Source organism: Denticeps clupeoides, chromosome 9 (assembly GCF_900700375.1).
Source record: "Denticeps clupeoides chromosome 9, fDenClu1.1, whole genome shotgun sequence".
NCBI lineage: Eukaryota > Metazoa > Chordata > Actinopteri > Clupeiformes > Denticipitidae > Denticeps > Denticeps clupeoides.
In genome coordinates, this window is record NC_041715.1 from 9,494,499 (window position 1) to 9,517,971 (window position 23,473).

At 41.9% G+C, this 23,473-nt stretch overlaps 1 protein-coding gene across 2 annotated transcripts in view; it reads right to left on the minus strand.

Annotated features, from left to right (window-relative positions):
- Positions 1-23,473, minus strand: part of col18a1a (collagen type XVIII alpha 1 chain a) — a 65,615-nt gene that overhangs the window by 30,920 nt on the left and 11,222 nt on the right. Inside the window, exon 1 of one of the 2 annotated variants that reach the window (XM_028990882.1) lies at positions 3,247-3,586. The exons of the other annotated variant lie outside the window; for it this stretch is intronic. Coding sequence (XP_028846715.1) covers positions 3,247-3,490 — 244 coding nt within the window. The 5' untranslated portion in view covers positions 3,491-3,586. Of the gene's footprint in view, positions 1-3,246; positions 3,587-23,473 lie in introns of those variants that run through there. 2 annotated transcript variants of the gene reach the window in all.

Genomic DNA, 23,473 nt, shown 5'->3' on the forward strand with positions numbered 1-23,473 from the left:
GTCCAGTTAGGCTTTGAGCCAGCAAGGTCTATTGTGTGCTGCCAAACACTTCATAAAGTGAAGCACACCATAAAAGAACCCAGACCGTGGCTTCCAAACACATAATGGCCGCAGTAACATGACTTAAAATGTTAAGGAAAGTGCACAAAAGAGCCTTTCTAACCACTCAATAGGAATTCTTTGAGGTGTTTCATCTATTTTGAAGACTAGTCATCTTTGCCATAATGTTGGCGAGCTGTGGAGTCTTCCCTGACCTTTGCCTGAGGTCATCTGGCTTCCTATCTGCTGTCTAGTTGCACTCATAAGTCCCCCTTGTTGCCTGTTGCTGGCCCCAAGCCCTCTGACTCGCCCGCCATCTCGGAAAGCACAATCGGTGCAATCTTCCCACGGCCAGATATTTCCTGACACACACACGAACCTTTCCTGAACATTTCAGAGCTGAAACAAAGTGTGTCAAGGCCTCAGAAGAACATCCTCCCAAATTCCTGCCTCGAAATTAAAAGCAGCCGTTGAAAGTTTCTTCCACGCCGCTTCAATCGCTATCACTTCACTGGGTGGCCTTCAGGGGTGTTCATGGATGAACAGCCCCCTCGGACACACGCTGCACTGGAATGATGGACTGCAGGAGGCCATCGGAGGATAGGTTGACCACGAAGAGGAATATGGGTGTCACATTCCTAACAATGGGAAAGGCAATGAGAAAGAGAACAAGAGGTCAGAGGGTCTAAAGGTTTAAGTGACGTGAGTATGAAGGGTTAAGCCGTCCCAGTTAATTAACAATGAAGACAGTTTCCGAGGTTGTAAAACATTACCTGTATTCCACCATGACTCAAGGTAAATAAAGGTTTCAGCGATAACATGACCCTCTACATTCAAGGCAGGAGGCTGTGGTGTATGAACATTGTCATTCATGCGAAAAAGAGAATACTTTCTGCATGATTAAAGCACGCCACAGTCTAAATTGGGGGGAGATAACCCGACACGGCCTATTAGTGTTCAAAGCGAGTTAAACGCGGTTATTTTCAGATGGGTACTTGAATCTGTGTCTCTGAGTCACTCTACTTTATCAGTGCAAGCCGATGTGCAGAGAGTGATGGCAGATTCCATCAGCTACTCTGGCAGGTGGCAGAACACAGTAGATGAAACAAGAAACAATGGCAATGACATAACCAATTCAGATCCAATTTGGTCAATGTCAGCCAAGCAGTGAGTTTATGCATTTCCCTGCAATTATGTGTTTCTGTCATGAAGTCACACTGTCATTTAAAGTTTAGAATTCTGAAGATTATTTCTGAAAATTTGTATTTGATCGCTTCTTATCAATATTCAACTAGGTTGCTTAAAATAGCAGTTGTTAAAATATTTAATGAATCGAAGGTGAAATAGTTTTTTACGGGTTAAGCTGTATTCAGTAAGTCAGTTTTACTCTTGAAAGATCATTACCAAAGCCAATGCACATTTCCATAAATGCCAAAAAAATGTAAACAGCAACCACTCATTCCATTATCAAAAAAAGAAAAAGAAAAAGAAATGACCTACACTGATATCCAAGACATCCAACGCCCGACATGCAAACCAATCAATTTGCCTGCATTGAAACACACTGACACATGTCCAGCATGCCAGCTGGACTTCTCAAGATGCACACAGCTTGACAATGTTCCTGTGCAATTACTGCCTGACCCTAACTGTTTTATAAAATGGTCCACTAAAAATGGGTGAAATGGGACCCACAAAACTTTGCATGCAACAATCGGAACTATCAACCCCATGCGTATTTTCAACCACTATTTGTAAAGCTTGAACATGTTCATGCAGATCATACACCATGCCTTATAATGAAGCAGTCTTAAACAAATACACTTCATAGCACGACACATACAATATGATTTTACAAGTGCATCTCACAGCACACTTGAAAATCTCTTAGCAAATGACTATTTTAAGCATTATTGGAGCTCCAGCTGTACAACTATTCAATATAATCCTTGACAATCCCTTTTTGTTTAATAAGAAAGAAAAAAAACAGGTCCACTATATATACATGCTTTATCTGTGTGCAATGTGCAGAATGTGAATGATTGATATTAGATTAAACACTTTAAAGACAAGTTGCTGTTAGTAACGTGTGACATGAGCACAAAATACACTTACACAAGCAGTCCATGCATATGTGGAACTTCAAGGGTCTGACGATAAGGTTAAAGGCAGATACAAACAAAGACATGCATGCATCTAATACCCCCCCCATAAAACACAATGCCATGCACCGAGTCTACATCTGTCCAGGACCACACAAAACTGAGCAAACGCCTACAACAGGTGGGGGACACATTTATAAACACAGAGGGAGAGAAAACAGGTGGCACCGGTTAAAAATGCATCCCAATCAGAAGGTGCATTCCAACCTGTGTTTACCTTTCTGGTTATTAACTGACAAGCACCGATACCCGTCCTTCTTGTCCTCGGGCAGAGACTGGCACTCCACGGGGAGGCGGCCCCCATCAAGACGTGTCCAGCAGCTGTCCACCAGCACCTCGCAAAAGCTGCGGCAGGGCACCTGAGGCGGCAGCCCTGGTGGGCCGCACCGGGGCGCCAGCAGCAGACAGAAAAACCACTCCAGGCTATGGTGGCAGCGTGACCTCAAGAGCCAAGCCCACTGGGACAGGACCATCTGAACCTCCTCCAGGCTAGTGTGATTGAGAAAATTGGGCACCGCAAAACTGGCCCCTCCCATTTCGGAGCAGAAGGGCAAGTTGGTATCAATTAGCAAGCATTGCTGAGATTCCACTGTAGGTGGCACGATCTGCATGGGAACTAGTTCTCTTTCTGCGGTTAGTATGTCGCTGGGGACGGAGTATTCTACTGAATACTGTGTCAGGTTAACAAAACCGGCATGCAAATTAGAACTAGAGTTGTATGGGCTAGTGCTATTGATAAGGTCCCTCTCAGAAGAAATATTAAGGCTTTGGTTTGACAGAGTATTAGCATCAGTTCTATATAAATCTTCATCAAAATCTTCATTTAAATGGTCCGATCTGGTGAAGTCTGACCTCGGCTGGGGCATTTCTGAGTGCCCGCTGCCACTTTCCTCCATTAAAGTAGTAAAATCAGAGGGTATTACCCTGCCCTCCTGGCTTTCCCATAGCGAGAATTCGTAGCCAGATCCATCTGCAGGCCCAAACGTAGGTCCCAAAGCAGATCCAAATCGCGGCCGAGACCTAGATTCAGGCTCGGTTTCCTCACCTGAGGGTGCCTCGTGACCAGATCCTGATCCTATACCCTGTAAAGAAATGGTTGTCTCCTCAGGCTGCCTGGGAGTGATGGTGATTGCGCTCTCCTCTGCTGGGCTCTCAGTCCTAGGTCCAAAAGTTGGCCCTGCGGTGTTCAGTGGTGTTTCAGTCGGACTCGCACTCCACCATAACCAAGCCTCGGAACGTCCCACACACAGGCACAAGGCGAAGCCCAGCCAGACCCCAAGGTTAGACATGGTGCTTTCTGCCCTCAGCCAGGGTTGCACTGCTCACTCAAACTACCGCCCTTCAGCCTCTGGGCCGGCTCAGTAACTCACCAGGCACCACACGCAGCTCCTCGAAGCAGGCGAGGGAAAGCTGAGAGGAGGACGGCTGTGCAGGCACAGCGAGGGGGGTCTGCTCCTCATTGGCCATCCTCAAGACCTTTCCTTCCCCTCGGCCCCTCCTCCTCTTTTAGTCACAGCAGAGAAAGAGCGTCTCCTCTGAGAGATAATCTTACCAAAAAATGGCTACAAGCTTTCCCATTGTTAACAAAGCCCCTTTCAAACGACTCAATGAAATGTTAGCATGTTTCGTCACACTCACAGAAATTCCTGAGGTGCTCTTTGTATGTGGCTCCTAACATAACATGTGAGGACTTTTACTTTGAATCCCCTCAATGTGACTCCCAGGGCCCACCACAATTTCAGGGATTTTCTAGCTCAGCTGCTCTCAAATTTGTAGCCATGCATACAATAAGCAAAAATGTTTTGAATGCTTACTAAATTAACTAAATATTAACTACAATTTAATAAATACTAAATAATACTGCACAATGTTATCACCACAGACTGTACTTTGAGAGGGAAATGTGGATGCCCGTCAGCTCACCGTTTAATCACGCTCCCTTTCAGCACATACCTATACTCCCCAAGTCGACATTTATCTTTGTCTGCCTTAAAAATTACTTTTCCACCAAAACCCACCCCCATGCAGTGTGTGGTTACAGAGTAATCCAGGGGCTCACTTGTTCAGACTGGTACAGACAGGTCCACGTAGGCTATGGTGACAGACCCTCTGCATGCGCTAATAGGAGCTGAGCCCTGGTGATTATGATGAAAGGTCCGGACCTGTGTGGTGTGTTAACAGAGGGGCGCTTTAAAGGAAAAACCTTTCTCGACTAGTGATGTTTCGGTCGCGAATGGCATGTATGCATTCTTTTTGTTGACAGCCATGCATCGGCGAATGTGCCATCAGCCCCAATTATGTTTCACAATCCTGATATGTCCTCAGCATTAGGCCACCTACCTTATTGTGAGATTAGACACAGGAAAAGCCATTTCAAAGCACAATCATTTGATGATGAAACAAATGTGTGGCAGGATAACATTATATATGGGAAAATGCACTTTGGGTTAGTTTATTCAAAAAATCAAATTGCAGCGCATGCTATCAAATATAAAACTACCCAAATAATTCAAAGAGTAATTAAAATTCCTATAGCATCTGTCAGACAAAAATGTTCTTACCATGTATGCAAATATGGTAATACTGAATATTTGTGAAATATTCCTCACCTGAAATACAGAAGCTAGGAGAATGAACATAAAACTAGAGTTCTACCTCAGCAGATGGATTTAGCAGTCGCTGTTCTGGATGCATGGCCTTACCCTGTCTTGAGTATAACCTTGGAGACCTTCTCCTCAGCCTGAATCTGAGCCAAAAATTTGTGGAAAACATTAGAAAGCACTGAATGTCAACATCAGAAGATGTACCGCAGTGCTAAAATTAAAATATACGGTCATAAAAAGACTTCCAGGAGAAACTGGTCACTATGTACTGTCTTTACTGTGATTTGTTTTGTCTTAAAGTGCAACTGGCAAAATTATATATCAAAAGTCCAGCTCATTTCTGTGAGATGAAGATACAGACTCAACATCACTTCCATCAGCCTGACCCAAAATCAAAACTGCTATATGTTTATTCAAATAAAATCTATATGCAATCTGCTTTTCTACAACAGTCACTAGTGCAAAGCATTTTTTTCATGTTAAGTTTAAATCAAGTTTCCTATTAAAATGTTGTACATTGTTATTTTCACAACTGGTCAGTGAGAATTGTGTAATATCGGGCCAGAGAAATTAAAAACAATAAAAAAATTACTTCCAAAAGTGCACCCCCAACTTGCACCCAGACCCCGGACCCCTCTTTCACATCCCGACACGATTGAACTGTGAAAAGTGACACTATTGTCATTGTGAAACAATGCAGCACAGCCTACGGTGCGCACAACGAAATGTGTCTTCTGAATTTAACCCCATCACCAGTAAGGCAGAAATCTACTTACTGTTAACTACATACTGCTATCCGTATCCTGGGGTTCTTTGTGTTAGTTTTGTACACATACTCAAAAATCAACGGAACATATACATATATGGATGCAATGCCTGCACAATTTTATAGGAGCAGTGTTGCGAGATCTGCACTCAACAGATGCCGATTTTAAGATACAGGTATTCATTCATTTATTTGGTTTGTGGCCTCGACACTGACTCCTGGTGGTAAGGAGTACACATTACAGATTACAAAGCACAGTACAGACTCAAGTATCACACAGCGATACGTAGCTCACAGCAAGTATATTTCTGGCTTTAGTGAGCAGTGGGCAGCCATGACAGGCGCCCAGAGAGCAGTGTGTGCAGACGGAAGTTTGCTCAGTGGAACCTCAGTGGTATCTTGGCGGTTCAGGATTCGAACTGGCACCTTTGGGTCTGTTTCCTTACTGTTGGCTACCACTGGTAAAGTCTACACTCATTTGACTGTTTAAGGAAGGCACATTCTGCCTTCTGCTTCCTCCTGCGGGGAGTTCCCTGGCCTCATCTCAACTCTGGGGCATCCTCACTGCTCCTGTCACTTCAGGTGCCAGAACGTTCTGACTCACAGAATCCATTCAAGGAAAAAAAAAAGTTCTACAAAATGAATGGAGTTCAAACAGTTCAGAATGCCTGAAGAATCGAACCATGTTGCTTTTTATCTACTTTCTGTCCGACACTGTAATTAATAGACAAGTTTGTGTTTGTCGAGGTTCGGATTTATGGCTGGGTGTTAAAGATAAACCTTCTTTCATGCTCTGCTTTGTGCCAAGCTGCTTCCCAAATCAGGAAGCATGGGGATTTTGGTTGTCCCTGATAAGACATCGCCTAAAGATGCCAGCTTTCTTTGGCCCAATAGGTAACGTAATGTGTGGAAACCCCACATTTTCACTTTCATGTCACTTAACATCCACCGAAGGCCAGTTAAAATGACAGGAAATCACAGGGTGCAAAGGCATGATATTTCCGTTTACAACTAGCAATTACATTGCATTACAAGCATGTGAAGTAAACATCTGGCAAAATGTTGATGGACACTCTGGTCATGTGACACTCGAAACATCCTAATAACTGATGGGCCATGTATTTCCAACTGAGGGTGATGTGCCGTAAAGCAAATGAAAGGCCATGCCAAAATTCTTTATTTACACATCAGAGAGGCTTCGCAAGAGTCTTGTAATTAAGTCCAACTTTCAGCAGCGCACTGTATCCTGTTTCTGCTCTCCACAGTTCTGCAAAGTTCCTTCACACCAACCGATGGTTTTTCAGGAAGGCACAGGAACGCTGAGTAGCCAGAGGTGGTAGACTTTAATTTTGGATGAGTTTCATCTCTCCATCTTGACTTCTTCAACACATACCCGTTTCATCATGTGATATTAATATAATACGACCTCAGCAAAAAGCTGTCTTCTGGATACATGTCAATATTGTGGCGAGAAATCCAAAACACATTCGGGTCACCCCCTCACCCACCAAGGCCTCGGGTCATAACTTCTAACAAGTGAACTTTGAACAACTTCTAACAAGTGAACTCCCTTTAATGCACACATATCATGTTTACATACCTAAGGGAACACACAAAGGCCGAAAAGCTCCTTCATCACGGCCCGTTTTAGCTTGTGGGGCCATGCAATTAACTTAAATCTGAGAAGTTCGCTACGCGTAATTTCCTCTGAAGGGTTTCGCTGGCCTCATATTACTTTCTGAAAGTGATTTGAAGGAAGTGTACAAACACCGAAACTGTATAAACACGTCCATGCACAACAACTGACAACAAACCAATCAGAAATGATTTAAATGTCTCATCAGGAGGTTGCTGGTGTATTCTGTTGCACGTCCAGTGTTGCTGACGCCATGGGGAGTTTTGTATAATATATTTATTTCACCTTTGACCCCACTCACCCCCGGAATGAATGGGTCTCTGCGGCCTATCCCTGTTTCCATTGTAAACAGAACGATTGGTCCTGAGAGATCACTGCATGACGTACTGCTGCCCACCCCCCTGCACACAGAGGCCTGGGAATACTTACATTTCATCAGGCACTTTATTGGGGTCATGCAAAAAGGGTTAAGGGTTAAAGGGTAACGTGCTAATACATTACCGAATCTATTCATATTTACCCATTTTTATTGTAAAAAAAAAAAAAAAAAAGACAAAAGCCAGCTTTAAATGTAACAACTCAAAAAGATCAGATCAGTCATCAGTCTGCATGCAGTGTAACGTTAAACGAAAAGACAAATGATCTCGTAATTAAAAGCACCAAAGCTGCCATCAGAGGGATCTTAATTGGTTTTTAAGCTGAAGAAATAAATCAGCCCCTTCCAATTTGTCATCCTCTGACTCGTTTACCACACAGCATGATTCCAAGCATGCACCAGCATTCGCTACGATGCTATCAACCAGGATTTCACCTGGCCAGTTAAAAAGCGAGACGAATATAATAACTAATGTTGGCAACACCATCTTTCTGTGTTCAGGGTTCTGTGGTGATCGTTTCTCTGCCTTTTGGCAGGGTCTTCACTCATGTTAAAGATAGTGCTTTGTAACATCCTCAGATTCCCCTGTAAACCTTGGTTCGTGCTGAGCAAACAAGCCCAAAGTGCTCAAGTCATGTACCGCAGGACGTAATCATATCCCACAAAGCCCTGCAGCTCCACGGCCAGTGACAGACAGCCTGCAAAATCCAAACCGCCCTCCCTGAGTTGGCCCACAGACGACAGATAAACATAAACACTCAGCCTCAGATAAAATCAGTGACAAACACTGCCCACCTTGAAGTTCCTATTCTTCCCTCAGCATGTGTGTGTGTGTGTGTGTGTGTACGTGGAGTGAGAAGAGAAGACTGGGGTGGCGTGTCTGCCGAAACACAGGACACCCATAAAGAGGCCCGGCTTCAAAGGGCCGATGACAGTGACGAGGGGATTCAGATGATGAACCCTGGTGGCTTTTGTCTCGCTCCTCTTCCCTCTGTTAAGCAGAGGAATCTGGAAGCGGAGGCAGAGCATTGAGATGCTAAGCGGACAGTCCTGGGCAGGGGGGAAGGGGATTGACGGGAGGTATACAGTGATGCATTCAGCGAGGGAGGAACTCGAGACTGGAGATGGTGGTCCAGGTAATACATATCTCATGTGGTTCTAAAAACGCTTCTAATCTCCGTCTGATTGGGTGCTGATGACAGATTTAGGCCACATCCTTTCCATCCAGCTCAGAAAATACTAAACATTTAAGACTTAAAACACTCCATCAACAGAAAATGGAGATGGCCTTTGATGCTGAAAAGTCTCCTTTCATTTGCTAGAAATGCCACTAAGGTCATGAAATGTAATGCCAATAAATCATTATGTATAAATAGCTCATTCTTTATGCTGCTTGAGAGTAACAGCAAATTACTTTAGGCAACTGGCAACACGCCCCAGTGCAGTTTCTAAAAGGTAATTAAGTGCATATAATACACTACCAAACAAATATTAGTGAATAATTAAAGCCCATATCACATTTTTATAAATTGTAAATGAAAAGAAGGTTGAGGTTTCCAACATCAGTACCTCCTTATCCCACCCTGATGCCGACACATTTCTGGCATGACATGTCTAGGCAAGTGCCGTTGTAAATGGCAGCTCAGGGGCTTGGTTTCTCCTCTGTGGTCATTTTGGGGGCCCTTCGCTGAGACATCAGGGGGAGCGCAAGCGTCTGTCGCTGTCAGACAAAAATGAAAAGACTGAGGACTGCAACTGAGATGTGTTATGGCTCATCGGCCCGAGGTGGGGGTGTTGTGGGCCTTTTTCTGACAAACGTCTTTCAGGACGCTCCTTTTCCCCTAGATAAACACATATCCTGTGCAGACAGCCCTGGATAAAGTCAGAGGGTCCACATCATTACTCAGGAGAAGCGAAACATTCCTTTAAGCAGCACAAAATCATGGCCATTTAAAATAAATTAATGAATTTGTATATGTATATGTATGTATATGTGTGTGTGTGTGTGTGTGTGTGTGTATATATATTTATATAATGGCAGAATGCATATCGCCATTATGAGGCATTTGACATCATCATTTCAAATCATTCCTAATATGTTTTAATTATTGTTAACTTTTTACATATTTATGTTAATTTCATAAACCTTTTTCTACTGTGCTTTCTATGGAATACAGAAAGTGTTTGAATTTGTGCTATTGAATTAATTGATTAACTGAATTAATTAACATGGTGAAAGACACGTTTCTTGGTGCTGCAACGTTCAGAAAACAGGACAGTGGCGCCCTCTGGTGTACAGCTGAAAGTCTGCAGACTCAGTAATTTGATCCAGTTTACTACTGAATCAACAAATTACATTTAGAATAGAGTATTTCCTGGATTCTTTAAATGCCTGTATTATTAAAATGGCAATAAAAATGCTGAAAGGAATCTTCTAAACACAAAGGTTCTAACTGGATGAAAAAATTAGGACTGTAATAGACATTTACATGATCTTTTTAAATTAATTTACATATATCATGATGATATGTAAAAAGAAAAAAAAAACCTTTACACATTTAGATGCTGACTCAGATATGTTTTATTTCTACTCTGGAAAAGCGTAAGATTGAGATCAAGCCTTCCGGTCACAGGAAATGAGAGCAAACACACAGACAGAATGCAGAGAGCCAACAAAGACACACCTGCTCAAACACACACACACACATGTACACATACAGACATGCTAGCTGATAAACACTTGTCAGCATATGAACGTGTGATGTGTGCAGTTGGGCCCGAGAGCATCACGTACGCACCACTGCGTCACTCATCAGACAGTCAAGGTGACATCACTTCTAAAAGGCACCACCTGAGATGGGAGACTGGATAAGCTCAGCTCCACATTATTCACTATTCATATATATGACAGGACCCCAGGTCATAACAATCACACCTGCTGCCAGATTGCTATCACTAGAGCTGGACAGTATGTCCTATAAAAGTGTTTGTATGATAAATATTTATCACTGCATTTACGACGCTATTAACTTTTTTAAAGCATTAGATAGTGAAGTGATTGGGCAGTTGAAAGGCATCCGGGGGAGCAGTGTGTGGGGGTGGTGCTTTGCTCAGTGGCCCCCTTGGTGGTTCAGGATTCGAACCGGCAACCTTCTGACTACAGGTCCGCTTCCTTACCCGTTAGGCCACCACTTTATTCTGAATGTGACTGAACAGGATTTAATAAATATGGACCATGCGACTGCTACAAATTGCAAATTATAGGCCACAATTATTATAAAAAATCTGAATTTGTTTAAGATAATGTACACTTGGACTTTGACAATGCTCAAGGTTTACTAAATGTATTCAACAATGATTAAAATGATGCACATGATTGCTTATATTTCAGATGACAAACCTATTGTGACAGGTATTTGTATTTAATCCTGCACAGAAAGAGAATAAAATAATAAAATATTATTTTTTGTGTGAGATTTGTATGTAAATGCATTATGAAATGCAAAGCATTATTCACACACACAAATCACCACCCAAGTTGCAGTTTATTCCAGAGAGAAAAGAGTGAACTCAAAAAGAATAATTCCAAATTCCACTGCAGTAATCACCAAGTGAAACACATTATCCTTCAGGGTGTGGAAAGTGACTCCAGATTAATCCACAAACTCCTGTGCCAGCCGCCTCTGTGGGTTGTCCCACATGTCACCAGCAGAGGGAGACATCTGCAGCTGCGCTACTGTCACATTGACCTCATTAGGCCAGCCGCTATCATTAGCAGGACTTACGGGTGTGTGTGTGTGTGTGTGCGGGTTCTCACAGACAGAGCAGGGGAACTGGATGTGGGACCACTTAAACAGGAATTAGCCCCGTCTTGCCCCTGTCAGATCAGTGCTGGGACTGAGACTCTAAGCTGGGGTAATTATTTACCTGCTGCAGAGACCTCTGACTCACCCCACCTGGTATCCAGACGTGGGCTTGTCAGCGAATGGGAGTGGCAGACGGAATCCAAAGGTCTCGGTGGGTTCTTACCACCGCTATGAGTCATGCAAACGTGACAAGATGCTGAAATTTGTGCAAAAAAGTCTAAATTTAAGGCTAGTCTGTGGAGGGTCAGTGCACACACACACACACACACACACACACACATATCTGCTTCACTCTGGGAAAGAAGACATTATTAACTGCTGCAGCGAAAGTCAGACATTCCTCTGTGGCCATGTGGTGGCCTCTGCATTGTCCCCAAATGGAAAACAAAAGCCACACAAAACCTCTGCACAGACACAAACACCTGCCACTGCAGCGGAACCCCGTCTTTAAAACCCCCATCAATCTGCCCCCTGAAAGAGGACCTTTCCCTTCTTTTAAGTCTCTGTTGAAAAGAGGGCAGGGGGCAGGGGGACGCTGCAGACAACATCTGTTTGTTGGGACTGGGGTCTTTAAAGACTTGCTGCTCTGAGGACAGGGACAGGGCAGCTTTGAACTGTGCACAGTGGTGCAGCATAACGGGGGGTGGTGAGGGGGGGTATTGGGTTAGGGTTTGGGGGGGGTTGTCAAAAAAAGTGACAGTATGAAAAAAGATAGGGTCCTGTCGGGGTCAGTGTCTCCAAAACAAGAGAGACTGCTAAGCTAGGCTAATTCTGGAAGGACCCCCACATCTGAAATATAGACAAGAATCAGGGGCCATAACACATCTTTTGTGTAAAATTCTTGAGGTTCACTAGACTTGACATCTGTTAAAATTGAGGGGGGGGGGTGGGGGTGGGGTGGGGTGGGGTTTGAGACGTGAGATACGAGCACGAAGGAAGCGTCTAAAAGACAAGCCTTCATTCACAGCGCAATCCCAACAAAGCTGTCGGCCCTTTTATCAGCCGCACCCCGCCACAGAGGCAGGGACATCGGGAAGAGCAGGTGTGGATGTCACGGATTATTGACTGGATGGGGAGATCTTGGCCAGAGAGCGGATCTTAAACACTGACGTGACCACATCCTCCACGTCCTCGTCACTTATTTTGATTGCGGATCAGCGCTGACAATGTGTGTGTCTCCAAGGGAAAATTGCTGTGTACACAAGGAATTCGTTTCCAAGAAATCCGTTGTCGTTTTCGTGTTCTTTTCAGCCAAGGGGCATACATAAGACAACCCCTGGAACTTCTCCTAAAAACAACAACTCGGTGAAAAAGCAGAAGCAGAAGTCTCTTTGGAATTAGGACTGACACTGGGGGATATAATCAATATAATCCGTTTGAGCCCATCACCAATTCTACTTACATTTGTATTTTCTTACTGTAACATAGATGCTCTTTTTTATTATAATTATACAGATATAGAACAGCTGAGCTGTTTAATAAATCATATTCCAATTTTTTTTTTCAATAAATACAGTTTTAATAGAAGTAATAAACCACAAGTCAACCTCTCTAAAACCTCTGATCAACTCACATCTCTTGTATAAAAACTTGGGCCCGACTTTATTGCTGTGGGCCAAACCATTTACCTGATAGACAATAAATCAATTATATTGTCACAAACATTGAGCATTTATAATAATTCATATTGCACATTCATATGATCAATAATTTTTTTTTTAAATCAACATTATTTGGTACATTCTTAGCTCTGCTTCATCCCGAGCACCTGGAAATTATTCAAAATTCCCCACAGTCCTTTCCCATTAATAAACTGCACACTGGATAAGGCAAGAACTATAAAATCAATAAAAATGTTACTTTTCTATGGCTGTATGGAGCGTTTATTACTGATAACAGACACCAACCCCCACATCCGCAGAATCCAGTGGCCACAGAATAGAAGATTCCTCTTTCACACCATGGCTTTCTATTCAGTTTCTCTTAGAATAATTTTTTTTTTAACTTCGTCCATGCCACTGCACCTCTGTCAACGCAATCGCACAACTTTGTCATTTGGGTGACAATAGCCATGATTGCTTTGACCTTCGTTAGGATAGTTTGGGTGCCACCTATGTGGGTCCCACATGGCAGGTCACAGAAAGGCAGTCTGAACGTGCGCACCGTGCAACATGGAGACAGTCCCACCTTTGATGTTTGCGCGCTCCATTGTGCAGCACTAATAAGTCCTTTTAAACGCCTGTTAAATTTGGTTTTACGGGCTTCACTTGGTCGACCACGTTGCAGTGCTGAGCGAGCGCTGCCCTCATACTTCTGCACACATAACTGTTTGACCACTGTCTGAAGAAATCATTTGTTTTCGGGAACGAGCAAAAAGCAGAAAAAAAGCTTATGTGTCAGGACATGACTTTACAAAAAAAAATATTTCTGATTCCGGCATATAGCTGGTAGCATCATTTCTGCACGATCGAACTTGTTTCATCACCTGTACAATTTTCCATGACTCATTAGATCGGCTGTCTGGCCTGGCCCCTTGAGACGAATGGTGATTAAATAGCTTTCAAAATATACTGTATGCAATAAAATAGGAATATACAGCCAAAAAGCAACAGTGCATAAACAAGCACAAACATAATTCAAAAAGGCGCGTTGTGTTTTATTTGCTAAAAAGCTATTAGAAATAACAGCAGACGACGGTTGCCAAAAAATCAGTGCCTGTGGATACAAACATGAAGACCGTGACTAATGCTCGGGAAAGGGTTTATCACTGCAGCGTCTTTTTTAGATCAGACGTTCCCTCGAGACATGCGGGGAACTCCAGCTCCTTGCTCGTGTCTACATGTCACTTTGTTTCTTGCATGCCGTATCAACCCAACAAATACAGAGACATGTATACTTACTTGTTTATCTATTTGCATGGGGCTGGATTAGAAGATAACACTAATACTATTATGTCTAGCCATCCAAATGACTAATAATGTGTGTATGTGTGTGTGTTTTGGTAAGGTGATGTATGTACGGCATCTGTTTTGTGGCAAAATTATGAATGCAAAATGCAAGTAGTTGGTCATAACAGGTGACACTTTGTCCAACTTAATCCCAAAATGAGACAGCTACCTGGGTCTTAACAAGAAAAGTACTTGGGTTCATTCTTCTGTACCCCTGCAAATCAAAGGAAGTAATTTCCAATGGCTCAATTGCCCTCCCAAGTGATAAAGAGTTTCGAATCATATTCTGGCTGACCTTTTGACTTGAACCTGCTACTGCTGCGCTGGCTACTTCATGCAGTTTTATTTTTACCTGAGGTATGTGGCTGCAGTCACAAATGAAAATAGTGATTTAGAAAGCCATTGGCCATAATCTCCCGTGGTCTTTGCTGCCCTTTGGTGCCCTCTTTCAGTAGCCGTCGATTCAACCTGTCTACTCAAAATTGACATTTTCAGAAATATATATAATTTTTTTAATTGATTGTTTTCATGCATTGTGATACACACAACACACCACACAGTGAATGCAACGGAATGTGTCCTCTGCATTTAACCCATCACCATATTGTAGCAGTGTTTGGGGACGGTAACTCCCTCAAGAGAACCTCCTTAAGCGCCAGTCCCCCACTGCCTGCTAGTTTGAGTTTTCATTATGCCAGTGGTTTTTCCAAAGTTGTAAAAATGCTGAAAGCAATAAATGCTGTTGCATTTCCTTATTTACAAATGAACTGGCCATTTGGGTTCAACAGAGTTACACAAATGCTATAACCATCCAGTAAACTCTCTTGTGTTTTATTTAAGTTTATAAAGGCCGCATATGCTGTGAGAACAAAAAGATCAAACAACACAGACTGTGGCACGGGTGGGCTGGATAAAAAAAATTGGGCACCATCACATGATCAGTATAGTATATTAATGTAAATTTAGAGATGATTCTTCTATTAGACCTTTGACCAACTGCAGCGGCCAGGGATGAGTCAAGATGGCTGACCCGTCCTAGTGTCACCTGACCCCGTGGTTCAGCTGTCCGTCATCCCACGCAGTGAGTCACTTTCCTCGAGTCAGACTGCAGGGGCCTGAAAAACAAGCCATTCCCTTCATCCTGCTTCGTCCTGAAAAAAAGATTCTCGAATGCATTTTCCCAGATCTGGGAGCTTGACCGCTGTCTTTTTGAGGACCTTAGAAGGGCATAAGGGATGAAATGTCTTTTAATGTCCGCTGGAACCCTATTAGCATAGCCCTATAAACAATGAAAGCACTGGTGGGTGTTAAAATACCAGAGCATATGAAATTGGGCCGAATGAGTGTGGTGATGTGAAACAGTGGTATTCTGATGAGTCACTTAGCAGAAGAGAAAGGCCAACCGCAAAAAATTCCAGATTGAGCCAAAAAAAAAGCAAAATGGGAAAACCTACAGCCATGGCAAGTAAGGGTCCAAGAATATTCCAGATCTGGACAGCCATCTGTGATACACGTTACGTAGACTGAATCGAATCTGCTGGAGCCTTAGAAGAGGCAGGACCCCTTGACACTTTCCTCTTTTGCCTCTCGCACTCGCCTCCTCCAGTCCTCGCTGCCCCCCCCCCCTGGAGGGAATACATTCCAACTTAATTATCCTGCTGGAACAAAAGACCTCTCTCGAGAAACGCGGGCCATGCATTACCCCAGTGGCACATCCAATGTCCGCACATGAATGGACCCTTTTTTTCTGACAAATTCAGAATAGGGTTTGCTTGTATAACTTATTTTTTTATTTTACGGCTGAGGATTAACCTTGGTCAAACATTTGGAACTTTTGAAAAAAAAAAAATCATCTTGGCAGAGAGAAAACTCGTCTCTTTTTACAGCCATCAGTTGAGTAAAATACGCAACAATTCCTGTTCTTCCTGGGATCACGAGTGTTTCCTGGTCACTCCGGTGTATGGCCCTTTGTGCACCTTGTCATGGACGGGCAGGATGGATTGTTGGGATAAGTTCCAGCCTCCTTTCAACTCTGGCTTACATATAGGGGTTTAGAGAGTGGAGAGAGGATGGAATTCTTGTATCTGTAATGCATGTGCTAGCTTTTTCAGACATGCTAAAAATTGGAAAGCACGCTTTGAAAAAATGGCTGGTTCCCTCAAGGCAAATCCAACAATCAGGCAAAATCATTACTTCCAATTTCATGACCATAATGTACGAATGAACCATTCTGGCACGCAGTCAATGAATTATGACGGTTATATAGAAACAGGATACCTGTTTCTTGTATTTTGACCTGCATGTTTTAATATTCTCTTTTAGAATAAGAGAGATGGCCAGGGGTTAGAGCTGGTTTCATTTTTCTCAGAGAAAAACTCCATAAACAGGCTCCATCATTGACTTTTTATACATTTTCTGAATCATTGAACAGCTGTTAATTTTTAATATTTTTGCCTTCTGAGCTGTACAAGGGCCTTTTACAAACAGGACAGCAGACTATCTGAACCCTTCTCACCTGCCGAGTCCTTTCCACTGTGATGCTGAGGTGAGCCCTATTGTCTGATGAGCTGCATTCCTGACAGCGTCTGGGCTTCACCCTGGAGACCTGACAGAATCCACGGAGCAGGCACTGGCCTTTCAGCCCGACCTCTGCCAGGACTGCAGCCGCCACGTTGGAGGCTATTTAAAACCAGCGGAGGGGAGCAGAGATGAATCAGGGCAGAAAAAGGGACCTGTTCTACGTGAGCAAAGACTGAAATCAGGCTCCAAAAATTTTAACTCCATCAGTCTAGAGAAAAAAAAAAAATTGGCAAATATAAAAGGGGGTGAGTGTGAGTTGCCCTAATTTTTTTTCTTCTCATTTGACAATAGGCTATTCATCAGGGAATAAATAAAACAAAAACAACAGAAACAGGCAGGACAAGAGACAATTTGTAACATGGACATTCAAAGACTTAATTTAATTAGGACACAAAAGGGTCTGGAAAATACACGTACGTAAGCAGGACGTCTGTGCCACTTTTGATCTTGCTGTGGTGAAACATTGCAATAATTGGGACTGCTGGTGCTAAGCGTACCAAAAAGGCCATTATTTGCCATTATTATGTCCAAGCTGGAACAAGAGAACAGAACAAATGCTGCCAGCATAGAAGTATTTTGCTAGACTAAACACAGATTGCCCTGCTTATTGCTTCCCGGGAATCCTTTCTCCTCATAAGAACCAACATTTAAACAAAGGCAGCATATTTTTTTGATCACACATATTCAGGCATGATCCTCTCACTCAGACTTTCTTTGAAAGCAATTTAAAATGAATGGATTGTTTCTCATTTAAATGTATTTTCATGGCATTTTTCAGACACCCTTATCTAGCGCGACATACGATCAGTAGTTACAGGGACAGTCCCCCAGGAGACACTCAGGGTTAAGTGTCTCGCTCAGGGACACAATGATAGTAAATGGGGTTTAAACCTGTTACTTTGTGGTCTTTTAGTTCATAGGTGAGTGTTTTTCCCACTAGGCTACTTAGTAAAAATTACGTTTGAAAAAGCAGCTGCTTTGTGTCTATCCTCCGCAGGGTTCTAGACTAACTTTTTCCACTGGTTGCACTGGTTTTTAGTTTTTTTCTTGTTTTTAAATTGTTGTGCACGTAGGCAATTTTAACTTGTAAATTACTAAATGACAATCTGGTTAACATAAAGTTCTTTATTTGAAGCAAAGGTAACGTACTGAAAATGTGTTCGTGCTTAAAGTGCTTCACTGAGCTGAAATTAAAACAATATAAATGAAATAAAAAGAAAATCTAAAAGTGCGAGTGGTTTAAGGACCTTGATGATCTGTTTACTGCTCCCTGTTGCTGAGAGAGGGATCACCGGGCCAGTACATTTATTGCTGCATGTAATGTGTTTTATAGATGCATTGTGCATTTTAATCGTTCAGTTTCATAATTTTACTCAGGCTCGGGCTCACATGCTAAATAAGGTGATTCATTTTGTTTAGCACGAAAATGGATGCTGAGGTGGTGGGAAATGTATAAATGACTCGTAACGTCATGGTTGTACAGTCATGTTGGCCGGCTACAACCGCCACAATAAATGTCGGGTTTTGGTTTAAAAAAGCTGTACTTGTAGGGCTTGGATCTAACCGATTAAAGCTCAAATCCGTAGCCACATCCGCTCTGTCTAACTGTCAGGTCTAAACTAGAGCTGTAAATTTTGGGTCAGGTCAAACTCGCGCGGTAAATGATCAGTCAGCAAACGAGAACGCTGCTTGTAAAACGTGACATTTTTAATTATTTGATTTGCAATTCTCGACCACCGCCGTCAGGTGATGCGTTTTAATTATCACGAGAGAGGAGGTGAAACTAGCCTCTGGCAGTAGTTTTAAACCCACTCATTTCCTTGCACATTTCTTTTTGCTCTTAGCCTAGTCTGCCTAGCACGCGCAAAGAAAGCAACGCTTTTAAAGGATCTACTTGTCTGTTCGGGAGTTTACAGACACTCCCCCCGCCAAATGGCTGAGTCGCACCATTGAGAAATTAGGTCGCATGTTAGAGACCTGCCCTCCTCTTCCCTTCAGTAACTCAACTTCATCACATAACCGGCAGCCTTGACCCGACATCATGGCCCTAGCAATTACCAAATTATTTAATAGCACTCAACAAATATGCAGTTACCCTCTGCAGACCCTGGGAATATTTCTGTGGAGATCAAAGGCCTGTTGCTGCCCATTCATAACTTGTACATTTACATTTACATTTACATTTACGGCATTTGGCAGACGCCCTTATCCAGAGCGACTTACAACGTGCTTTCAAGTTACCATCGATGAAGAGATCAATTCCGGTTCACTAGGACCCCAACTATGAATACATCAATTTTATTCACTCTGTTGTAGATTCTGTACACAAAGTTCGACAACAAGAAAATTACTATTTAATCTAAATATTCTTTAAAGAGGAAGGTCTTGTATATTCCTTGTATATTCCTATCGAATTATGCTGAGCCAATTCGTTTGTAATGTAACTCTTATGTAACTACTTTTTCAAAATCAACCTTTTTTATGTTTAAAAATCAAACCTCTGACCTGTCAGATCAAACCTAAAGGAAGACATATACTTGATGATGTGTACGTATGTACGTACGTACAGCCGCGGTCTGTATCCTATGTTCTTTGCATCATTTTTTTGTGCATGTACTCAAAAATTAACGTATACAGACACGGATGCAATTCCTGTGTAATTTTATAGGGGCAGTGTTGCGAGACCTGCAGGTATTCATTCGTTTATTTGGTTTGTGGCCTCGACACTGACTGCTGATGGTAAGGAGTTCATAATACAGATTACGACGAACAGTACATACACAAGTATATCAGCACAAACGTTAACAATGCAGTTGTGTATGGATATGCATAGGTAGCTCACAACGAGTATCTCCCAACTCTCCCACGACACCCCAAAAGGATACAACGGATAAGTTTACCAATGGAATTATAGCACATGGCTATTGACCTACTATAATCCAGAACATCCATGGCTTTATTTGAGAGATTTTTTCAAAGTTGTAGAAAACAAGAAGGACTCTTCCATTTTTCAAATGCCTTTTGTGCATGCCAAACTATTTCTTCTTACATGAATTCACCATCTAATCCAAAGAAAGCAGGTTGAGATATGATTTAATTTGAATGGAAATTAATCTAAATTAAATAATCTTCCGGACCGGATGAAATTGTAGGCCAGGTGAGTCAAGGGTTTGACACTTATGTGTTACTTCGTACATTGATTAAACAAGCCAAGTTACTTTATCCTCATAACCAACGGTCAGAACTATGAACAACATTTATGGCATTTATCAGAACAAGAGTGACATGTATGTAGTACTTGTCATACCTTTACTACTGGGTAGTTTAATATAGAGTTATGACAAAAGCAATACAAGCAGTTTGAAAACTTGCCATGTGATGCACAGGACACTTAAAAATCTCACTTGTTAAAACTTTTACACCAAATATTTCAACGTATAATGGTGCCAAAACTGTCCAAATAATGTCTATGCAATACCAATGTATGCAACTAAAATAACCAAAATGGTGTGATGCAAACGATATAATGCATGAGACAACATGGTAACTGGTGTAAAAGTTACACATATAACTGTTAATTTTAACATATGTTGTTTAACTATGTAGCATTGTATGATTTTTTTTTTTTAATTAAGCCTTATGCACTTATAACATATAAAAACTGAACTTTGAATGATAACAATTTGCTTTGAATTTCATTGAATTTAGTAAAAAATGTCAGACGTAAAGTTTCAAATGTCTTAAATACGTTGAAAATAAATGATGTTCCACATTATCTGAGTATCCATCATCTGACAGGTGGTAGTAGCCTAGTTGGTAAGACACTCACCTATGAACCTGAATAAAAGCGTCTGATAACTGAAAATCTTAAATACTAGGACAAGTAAAAGTGCAAATATTACAAAATTGTACTTAGATTATGGTTTAATTTTCCAGAGAATTGCCCCAAGTATGTCTGCACAGCCAGATGAAAACAGAGATCTGTGCCCTGTTGTGCTAATGGCCATAAAATAGCCATAAAATTATCGTACATTATAGGATTTTTGGATTTATTGATTGTTCAGAGGTCTGGCAACACTGTATGTTTTTCAGCGAAAAACATGATAAAAGTGCTAACAATAAAAGCGATAAAAAGATCAACATGATTTTAACTTTTCATGTGGGTAAATCAAATCTATTATCATCCACAGTCGGAATGGAGTTGCACTTGTACCCAGCTCCACCAAACCAAACATACGGACAGATCAGTTAGTTTTCAAAATCTCCGTATCATGGCATATTTTTTTCATTTCGATGTGCAAAACACACAAATGCTGGAGTTTCATTGAGGCGCATATATTACGTGTGCTGCATTAAAAGGTCAATATAGATCTCATTATCAGTAACTCAGTAACTCACACTCAGTACTAGTACTCAGTACTAAAATTTTCACAGATTCAGCTTCCAAAAATATAAAGGTTGTCTGAAGCCACAGTCCCTGAGCAAGACACTTGAGCCTGACACCCTGAGTGTCTCCAGGGTGACTGTCCTTGTCACTACTGATTGTAAGTTGTTCTGGATAAGGGCTTCTCATCAATAAAAGTACATATATGATCATTTCAATAGTTATCAGTGGTTATTAATGGTATTCCACTAAAAATTTATGTCAAAAATTTACCTAAAATGAAGTAACCAGAAAATAAAAATTACACATTAGAACCACAATAAATCTGGGTAAGTAAAAGTGAAGTGATTGTCATTGTGATACACAGAACAGCACATTGTGAAACAACGAAATGTGTCTTCTGCTTTTAACCATCACCCTTAGTGAGCAGTGAGAAGCCATGACAGGTGCCCAGGGAGCAGTGTGTGGGGACGGTGCTTTGCTCAGTGGCACCTCAGAGGCACCGTGGCGGATTAGGATTCGAACAGGCAACCTTCTGATTACGGGTCCGGTAATTTTACTCAAGCACATAGTTTGTGTACTTCGTCCACCACTATTCCTACAGACGTAGCACTGTTACAGAACAGCAAGAAATTATTGCTTGACTGTTATCTGTATCTTGGAGAAAAGTAACTAACAACCTGCTCAGCCCATTTTGTTTGAATGTCAATTTTTTTGTCACCCAGAAGATGAAAATGACTGTCAGCTCACACACACCCTAATTCCTCATTCTGTATAACTAAAACACCCTGCTGTCGATACGTCACACAAGATATTTGTCACTTTCATCATAAAATAAATAATAATAAAAAAAGAAAAGCTGTGGAAATATAAGTATTTACTCTTCCTGAGATGAAACAAATATTCAAATAAAAATTGTATACCTTAATATGTAGCCAGTACATCCAAATTTCCAGAAACATCAAATGTAAATGCTTGATTTGACAACAGGGAGGACAAGGTCATGCTTCTTCCTCCCTCCTACTGCATTCCCATTTATTTTCCTTGCTGGTAATACCCCATGTTATATATTATCAGTTATAGAATTCTGATTGGAGAACTAATGAATCTTTCTAATGAAACATTCTAAAACTTCCTGATAACAAAATTACAAATAATAATAATAATAGTTACAAAGTCTCCATGTTTCCATCAATAACACTGTCTGGAGTTCTGCCAATGCTAAACGAGTAACTTTAGTAGGTGTCCCTGGTGTTATTCAGATCAGAAGTATTAAGTGTCATTCTGAAACTGAATAGCCTTGCTGAAGTAGGGAGGCTGGCAACCGGAACGTGACTGAGGAATGTGGCCGAATACCTCAGTTGGGGCTGGGAGGGCTGAGTGCACTTGTAGGCTCCCGTCTAGGGGGTCTCTGGTCCTCCACCCCCGCTGGCTGACGAGTAAATATCCAAAGTCCTTTGTCCCCGGCCCTAAAACTGGCTCTGCAAAGCTGCTCACCAACAGGCCTGCGCTGAGTTGATTAAAGAATGATTTGTTGAATGATTTGTACTTTTTCACCTCACGGTGATTTGCCAGTGATGTATAAAATGTCTGGAAGGCGGCCAAAGGCCACTACTCCTTGGACAGCGACTGCCTCAGGCAAAGTTTACGGAGGGCGGGCCGGGAGGAGAAGATGTCATTGTTCGGCTTCCCTCGGGCTGTGAATTTTGCACAGGATCCCAAGAAAAGCTTCTCCATTGTAATCGTTGATGCTATCTTGTCAAAAACCACATCAAATCAGATTATTAGCTATGCACTCCAGGTTTACCCTGACAGCCAGGCCCAATGGCACTGCAAACAAATGCATCTTTTTTTCCCCAGAGGAAGTGGCAAACATTTTTCAAACTCTCAGCAAGTGCAGACCTGTTTTGGTGATAGCATGACCTTATGGTATCCCAGTTTAGGTCAAATGATTGCCCCTTACAGGCCCAAAATTGCTAAAAACATGCATGCCTGTTCCTGTAAATCAAAAAAATCTTAACCAAAAATGCACAAATTGATCTAACAAATACAGAAGTTAAAAAGATAAACTGAGATTCGCATGCAATCATAAAGCATGTCATCAGGGTTTCAA